At 31.7% G+C, this 7901-nt stretch overlaps 2 protein-coding genes across 3 annotated transcripts; both read right to left on the reverse strand.

Annotated features, from left to right (window-relative positions):
- Positions 1–274: 274 nt before the first annotated feature.
- LOC107476217 (metacaspase-1-like) lies at positions 275–3571 on the reverse strand. Of its 2 annotated transcripts, none has more exons than XM_016095986.3 (5): positions 3075–3571; positions 2514–2850; positions 2049–2166; positions 1271–1474; positions 275–417 (listed from the first exon to the last, which is right to left on the reverse strand). In XM_016095986.3, exons 1-5 carry the CDS (start codon positions 3535–3537, stop codon positions 358–360), a joined length of 1182 nt encoding a protein of 393 aa, XP_015951472.2. In that variant the 5' UTR covers positions 3538–3571; the 3' UTR covers positions 275–357. The 2 variants fall into 2 exon arrangements, with proteins under 2 accessions (XP_015951472.2, XP_052113534.1); XM_052257574.1 differs by having other exon boundaries at positions 2514–2853.
- Positions 3572–4542: 971 nt separating this feature from the next.
- On the reverse strand, positions 4543–6821 carry LOC107476218 (fructose-bisphosphate aldolase 8, cytosolic). Its single transcript, XM_016095987.3, has 4 exons — positions 6731–6821; positions 6220–6435; positions 5229–5840; positions 4543–4975 (listed from the first exon to the last, which is right to left on the reverse strand). The coding sequence occupies exons 1-4, from the start codon at positions 6756–6758 to the stop codon at positions 4758–4760; spliced, it is 1074 nt and encodes a 357-aa protein (XP_015951473.1). The 5' UTR covers positions 6759–6821; the 3' UTR covers positions 4543–4757.
- Positions 6822–7901: the final 1080 nt, after the last annotated feature.

Here is a 7901-nt window from a genome sequence, read left to right on the forward strand (position 1 = left end):
TTTTTTGTTGGTTTGTATGATATATTTTCTTCTAATAAGCTACTAGTAATCTACATATAACAAATGAGTTTCCAATAAACGAACAATTGATTAAAAAAAAAAAAGTGAAGAAACAAAATATTACATACAATGAACAATACTACATATTTGAAAATTATATATATACACAACTCCTAGTCATTATAATATGATATCCCATAAGAAGATAAGAACATTACAAAAGGAAGGAGGTGAAGTAGTTCATATAAAGATACAAATTAACATTATGATCGAAGAAGTGTACATTTTTAAATATATATTTTATGAAATGAATAATTTTGAGTAGCATTTTCCATCTTTAATTTCCATATATCGATATCATATCACAAATTGCTTTGCATAGATGTCAAACATCTCCGAAGAGGATAATTGCGGCACCTACCAATAATCAAATTCCAAATTAAACTTACAAGAAAGAATAATGTAATACACAAATAATATAAAACTTTAATATGTTACTTCAACTACAACCTTTGGTGACATTTTCAAATATAAAACTTAAAAGAAAGAATAATGTAATTCACAAAAAATATTCTTAAATTATGAGTGATACATGTAAAATTAAAGTAGTAATTAGTTTATTCTAAAGTGACAACTCAATGCAACTGTTTTTACGTGAAGTTGATATATAGTTAATAATTATTATATTATAATTTAGTCAAACATGTCAAAATATCTATCAATACTTAATTATCAATTTCACTTGAATACAACTACATATGAGTTTTCATCACTTTCTTCTAAACTAAATGCAGTGAGACGATAAAAATACATTTCCTGCATTTTTTTTATTTCTCTAAACATAATTTTGTTCTTAATTTTTTTCTCTTGTTGCAAAAGAGTAACCAAATGCCACCTAAATATGACTAATTATATACACAAATAACACTTGTTTTCTTTCTAAAATTTTATCATCACTACAATAAGTTATCCACGAATTTCTAAAGATTTTGTGACAATTTCAAACTGCCACTAAACAATTTTGTGGTGCTTGGTGGAGCACCGTCCTAAATCTAAAAAATGGCAAAGTGTATATATGTGTGAGGGAAAAAAAAGATATTAGAGAGGGAAATTAATAATGATAAAAAATTCACTTACAGTTGTCTTTGTACGAAGTTGATATTTGATAACCGTTAGATGATTTGACAATAAATTTGACTAAATTATTATCTCACAGTTTTCAACTATCAACTTTATATGAAAACGAATCTTTACATTTAATAATACGTACCTGAGTAATTTTTAGGCCAAGAAGTGTATTTAGCAATGAAGCAATTGGACCATTATTTAAACCAACTATGCCTGTTTTGGTTGCACGAATGGTTGAACGCATTGCTTTGAGCAAGTGACCATATGTTAATCCATGTTCATTATTTTCCATTGCTTTGATCAAGCTATAAGTCAAGGCACCAGTTACTTCTCTTCCACTTAAGGCCTATCCAAATTCAAACATAAATCCATCAACCTCTATCTCCAAACTACGGTAAATTGCACAATATTTTATATTTATAAACAGAACAAATATAAAGAATTAATTTTTAATTAGTTAAAATTATTTTTTTTAACTATCATTTTTTTAGAGAGTTTAAGTTTAAGATGTAGTGTTTAAAATTTATGAAAAAAAATTAATTAACTAATATTGACAAAAACAAATTGATTTTAAAATTGAATTCTTATACATATTACTTTACATATTTTTCCAACAGAATAGTCAAACTGTTTTATAATAACATAATCAAACTTTTACAAAAATATATACCAAATATGTATATTATATATTATGGCCGATTAGTTCAAACTTTTAGTCTTCACAAGGCCATGAAAATTGGTCGATCAAATTTATATTTATGAAACCATATTTTACAAAATATAAAATGTGTGTAGGTGTTGTATAACCCAAATCTCATAAAAATGGAGTGTATAAGATAATATCTTCAAATTGTAATTTCAGTGTTAATATTAACACATGATTATTATAGAGATTAGAGAGGGAAGAAAACATTACTAACAGAGGTATCTACTGAGACTTGACCATCATCACAAGCTGAAATACAAATTGCAAGCCCTCCATTTGTCCCTTTATAAATTCTTGGACGCCTATGATCCTCCCATATATAAAACCCTTCCCTATTAAACCAAACAAATAAATAAATAAATAAATAAAATAAATAGTTCTGACATAAATAATCGACTATGCTAAGTACATACCAAAATCAGTCACCAAAGTCGGCCACCAGTATTTTTACATGTATTTATATACAAATATGTTGGTAACTGATTTTAGGTAAAAACTCAGGGTTAGTCGACTTTACGTGAAGTTGATAATTAAGAGTCGTTAGATAATTTGACTGATTTGACTAAATTTTCATCTAACAGCTCTCAACTATCAACTTTACGTGAAGTCGACTCCACCTGAGTTTCACGCTGATTTTAGTGGGCAAATAGTATTTTTGTTAATTAATTCATTAATTGACCTGTTTATCTTGCAAAAAAATGGCAAATCAAGAAGGGTGCCACTATGGCATGCATCAAAAATTGCATGGAGTTTAGCACCATGAGGTAGTGGCCTAACAATTGTGGCATTGATCTCATCATCAAGAATCTTGCCTTGGTACTCAAAATCAAGAGGGCAAATTGCTTCATCATAGCCATCAATCTCATCCATGTTAAGGTCCAATTCTTGTGTTCCATGTCCTGAGAAGAAGAACACTAATGAGTCCCCTGACTTGCTACCCTCAATCAACCACCTTAATGCCATTTCAATGTTGCATCTTGTTGGAATTCTTAGTGGATTTCTTTCCTCCTTATCATCTGCTACCAAGTATATATGTTCAATGTTAGAGTGTTGATGATGATGAGAGTGTGAGAAAGATATTAATACATGGTGAAAATTCAGGTGTAGTCAACTTCGCATGAAGTTGATAGCTAAGAGCCGTTAAATGATTTGAATGATTTGATTAAATTTCATCTAACGACTCTCAGTTATCAACTTCACGTGAAGTTGACTGCACCTGAGTTTCTACCTTAATACATACCTGTGAGCATGAGAATAGAGTCACTTGGAAAACCAAACTTGTTCATAAGAAAATATCTCATACACTTTACATCAGTCACAGATCCCCTAAGCCTATAACTCCTTCCATGGTAGCAAATTCCACATAACACTGCCCTCTTTGGACCATATGAATTTGGAGTCATCATCATAGAAGGGTATGAAGAACATGGCCTTAGTGATTGATGATGATAAGGATTTGGAGGATAATAATAATTGTTATAACCAAATCTTGGATTGTTGTTGTTAGTTATAGTGTTTATGAAGCCTCTAAACCTATCTGCAACATGAGAAACAGAATTGTATGCATGGCTCAATGGACCCATTATTGAGGGTGGTCTAGAATGTGTGATTCCATGGCATAGTGAACATTTGAAGACATGAACCTCTGATGGAACCACTAGTGTTGTTCCACAATGGCTACACTTTTCATTTCTACTTGCCATTGCTCTCTTTAATTGCCTTTTAATTTGTGTTTGGATGAAGCTATGAAGATTTGTAGATAGGTGACTTGTTATTAGTAGTTTCTTTGAAATTCTGATTAATCATCTAATCTAGCTAATTGGGGAATGGGAATAGTTCAAAGAATAGGATTCCAAATTTGCAATCACTTAGTGGAAAGAGAATATGTTGACTTGATTGTTTTGTTTTGTTTATCTTTGGATGGACACTAGTTTCAAAGAATCAAGAATAAGGAATTCATGAATTTTTTATTCATAGCTTTCTGATCTTGTAATGTGCTTTTATATACAGGTGTTGTTCTTATTAATTGTTATATCTTTAACATTTTTCTTTAAGTAAGAGTTTCTTTTCGATTTGTTTGATTTGTGTATGGTATTCTTTTCTTGTTTATTTGTTTTATGGAGAAAATTCAGGTGTAGTCGATTTTACATGAAATTTATACCTGAGAGTTGTTAGATGGTTTAACTAATTTGACTAAATTTTCATCTAACGGCTCTCAGATATCAATTTCATATGAAGTTGACTTCACCTAAGTTTTCATCTTGTCTTATACTATTTTTATTTTTGGGGGTCACTACAGGTTGAATTCTAAATCTTTTGGATATAGAGTTCTGATATTATGTCATAAAACCACTTATTCTAAATATTTAAGCTGATAAAAGAATATAACATTAATGGTTATATCTTTAATAGTCGTCGTTGACAACTTTTTTTTCAAAATCATATATCAATATGGAATTCATTAATTTCATCATGATTTTAAGAAGTATAGGAGAATTGACCATATATATATATGATTGTAGCTGAATTGAGGCCTAAACTATATTGTTCACAAATATCTGATATTCAATGTTTGACATTATAATGAAAAAATCATTAAGATAATTAATTCAAATTCAATCTATGTAAATACATAAATAAGGGGAAAAAGTCTTAAACTTTATGCAGAATTCAGATTAGAAAGAAAAGGGGGCTTTTCATTACAAGGAAAAAAAATTGAAAAGCAAACTGATAAAAAGGCTAAAAAACTGACCAAACAAATGCAGCTGAAGTGATTATTATTCTTAAACTATCATTAACACTCAAACTCTCTTAGGGTACTTTTAAAAGCCGTTGCAAAAAAGAAATACCAAAATATTAGGTAATACAAATCTATTTAGAGAACGAGACAGTTGTATCCTCTAAAACAATTACTAAACGAGCCTTAGTATTTGTAGTCCTTGACATGGAGGGATTCGGAGGCGCCGTCGATGTTAGCATCACCCTTGTAAGTTCCCATGGTTGCTTGTGAGTTAGCCTTGCACCTAGTGAGCAATGCAGCTTGTGCCTTAGGAATGTTCTCTGCTTTGCCAGCCCAAGCCTTAAGAGTACTTTGCTGAAGTGCTCTTCCATAAGAGAATGTTAGTGACCATGGCTTCTTCCCTTTATTGCACAAATAAGAATGCTATTGTAAGTACATACTAGTATTGAATACAATATGGTTCAATGGGTAAAAAGTGATAATAGAATGGTGAAAACTCAAGTACAGTCCACTTTATGTGAAGTTTATAACTGAGAGTCGTTAGATGAAAATTTAGTCAAATCAGTCAAATTATCTAATGATTCTTAGTGATTAACTTTACATGAAGTCGACTGTACTTGAATTTACTCGTAATAAAATAACATGGCATCTTACCCTTGAGCATGTTCATGGCATTGAGGTTAACAGTTGCTTCCTCCTCACTCTGTCCACCAGACAAGAACACGATGGCCGGAACGGCGGCCGGCACAGTCCTCAACAACGCCCTAACAGTATGCTCTGCGATAACCTCCGGCTTCACCCTCGCCGAATCGGCACCGGGAGTCACCATGTTAGGCTTCAAGAGAGTACCTTCTAGAAGCACATGATGGTCGCTCAAGGCCTTGTAACACGCCGCCAGAACTCTCTCCGTGACGTCAGCACACTTGTTAATGTCATGCGAGCCATCGGAGAGGATCTCCGGCTCCACGATGGGAACCAGTCCGTTCTCTTGGCATATGGCGGCGTAACGAGCCAAGCCGTAGGCATTCTCGTGGATGGCGTGAGGTGTGGGCTCGTTGGCGCCGATCTTGAGAACGGCGCGCCATTTTGCAAACCTTGCGCCGGCTTCGTAGTACTTCTTGCAGCGTTGACCAAGGTCGTCTAAGCCTTGTGTTGTGGTTTCACCGTTTGTCCCTGGAAGTTCAATTGTTCCTTTGTCTACTTTGATCCCAGTCAGCACCTTGTTTTCCTTCAATACTTCCACAAACAGTTTTCCTACACACAAGGGTTGTCGTAAAATTAAAAGGTGAAAACTTAGGTGTAATCAAATTTACGTGAACTTAATATTTGAAAGCCGTTAAATGAAAATTTAGTCAAATCAGTTAAATCATCTAACGGCTCTCAAGTATCAATTTTACGTGAAGTCGACTGCATTTAAATTTTTCCAAATTAAAAATAATTAAACAGTAATTTAATCAAATATATTAAATTATTTAACGATTTTTAATTATTAATTTAATATAAAAATAACTATATGGAAATCTCAATTTTGTTGGTTAGGACAGAGTTGTCCAACAATGATAAGAACATGTCAAAATTTAATAAAAGAAAAAAAAATAACAGTGCACTTTTTAAATGTGAATGATTTTTAAAAATATCTTTCTATAAATATAATAATTATCTTCAAACATGATGACACCACTGAGGCACTGAACGCAGCCGGGAGCCGTGAAGAGGAGCTCGCGGAGGGCGCGGCGGTTGGCCTCGTTGTTCTCAACATTGATGCTGGATAGACGCTTTCCGATGGTGCCGGTTGATTCATCCGCCGCAAGGATACCCTTCCCCGGCGTCCCAATATATGTGGCATTTGCAATCAACTCATCTACAATTATTATTCATCACAACAATTCAATTTTTGTGTCACATCATTGGATCACAATATATCATAGATTGTTATAAATTCAATCTTATTAGTACATGTCACGCATTATTACACTTGTTAAACTATAAGATCCAAATCATATCTCCAATTTTCATCAATTTATTTGGGATCAGAAAAGTATGTAACATATAACAAAAACAACCATCCATGAAATAATAATAATAATTGATCCATCACCACAATGCATGTGTAAAGATTAAAAAAAAAAATGAGTTGATGATGAACAATGTTGCACCTTGGTACTTGCTCTTGAAGGCAGACATGATTGAAGGCTTATATTATTATTGCACTATTAATTTCTCTGTGTGTTTGTGTTTCAAAATCAGATAAAATGAAGTAGTGAAGAGGTAATGTGTTTGTGTGTGTGTATATATATATTGGTGTTAGTATATAAATAAATTAATAAATGAAAAAGTAAAGAACAATGGGCCAAGTCAAAGAAAGATGCATGATAGATGTAAAAGAAATTAGAAAGCACAAAATTCAAAAAATAAGTAAAAATTAAAAATAAATATATACAAGGGGGAAAAAACATAGCCACTAGAAATGAGAAGATGTTGTTTAGGGAGATCTTGTGGTTTTTTTGAGGTTTTAAGTGCGAAAAATAAGTTGGACCTTTCCATTTTGTTTGCAATTAATTTTGCCCTTTCTATTTTGAACTAATTAAATAAATAAATAAATGGAACATATATAGTTTCTATTCACCTTATTATTTTAAATATACTACATTCATTAAGAATAAAAAAAGAAAAAAGAAGTTATCAAAGTTGACTGGTCTTATTTTAACTTCAACATCATGAAGGCTAATAATTTAGTCAATATATAACAACAATAATAATTTATGTAAGCACAGTCTTCTTTATCTAATATTAAAGTTGAAAGTGAAAAAATAAAGGAGATCTGTATTTACTTCTTTTTCCACTTTGCACCCTATTCATGATTTCAGGAATTTTTTTTAATTTACTTTTTTGTTCATTCTAGTTAGCAGCCTTAGAAGTTAGAACTTTATATTTGGATTCTTACATTATATAACAAAAAAGGCATGTACATATGTTTAATTAAAAATTCAAGTTTATATGATAGAGATTTATGAATTTATGGTCAAACGTGGGTCGGTGTAAATTGATGGAATGAGATGGGCTTGAATAAGTTGGATCCTAGTGGTAATTTACGCCCAATAATAACATATTTTGGTATTGAGCCCTAAGAATGCTAATAATTAAGAGACCAAAAATCAACTTAAATTAGTAAAGTAGTCAACTCACTCATCCGTTTAAATAAGTGTGGAAAGTTCGAATTTCATTTTGTGCATGCAGCAATTCATTAGTCAATTATGTGACAGACCCTTAAATAAAATTTAGATTTATGACGGTTAGTTTTTTTTTTTTTTTGATAAAATGACGAGT

The sequence above is a fragment of the Arachis duranensis genome, chromosome 2 (genome assembly GCF_000817695.3).
Source record: "Arachis duranensis cultivar V14167 chromosome 2, aradu.V14167.gnm2.J7QH, whole genome shotgun sequence".
NCBI classification, from domain to species: Eukaryota; Viridiplantae; Streptophyta; class Magnoliopsida; order Fabales; family Fabaceae; genus Arachis; species Arachis duranensis.

Excerpts from the sequence above, each read along its gene's own strand:
- LOC107476218 (XM_016095987.3), bottom strand. The coding sequence starts at position 6,758 with ATGTCTGCCTTCAAGAGCAAGTACCAAG. Across the intron at positions 5,841-6,219 it reads TGAAGATAATTATTATATTT|CCTTGTGTGTAGGAAAACTG; the intron begins ATAGAAAGATAT and ends TTTTACGACAAC. Across the intron at positions 4,976-5,228 it reads TGCCATGAACATGCTCAAGG|GGAAGAAGCCATGGTCACTA; the intron begins GTAAGATGCCAT and ends TGTGCAATAAAG.
- LOC107476217 (XM_052257574.1), bottom strand. The coding sequence starts at position 3,537 with ATGGCAAGTAGAAATGAAAAGTGTAGCCATTGTGGAACAACACTAGTG. Across the intron at positions 2,854-3,074 it reads CTCTATTCTCATGCTCACAG|CAGATGATAAGGAGGAAAGA; the intron begins GTATGTATTAAG and ends TATACTTGGTAG. Across the intron at positions 418-1,270 it reads TTGGCCTAAAAATTACTCAG|GTGCCGCAATTATCCTCTTC; the intron begins GTACGTATTATT and ends GATTATTGGTAG.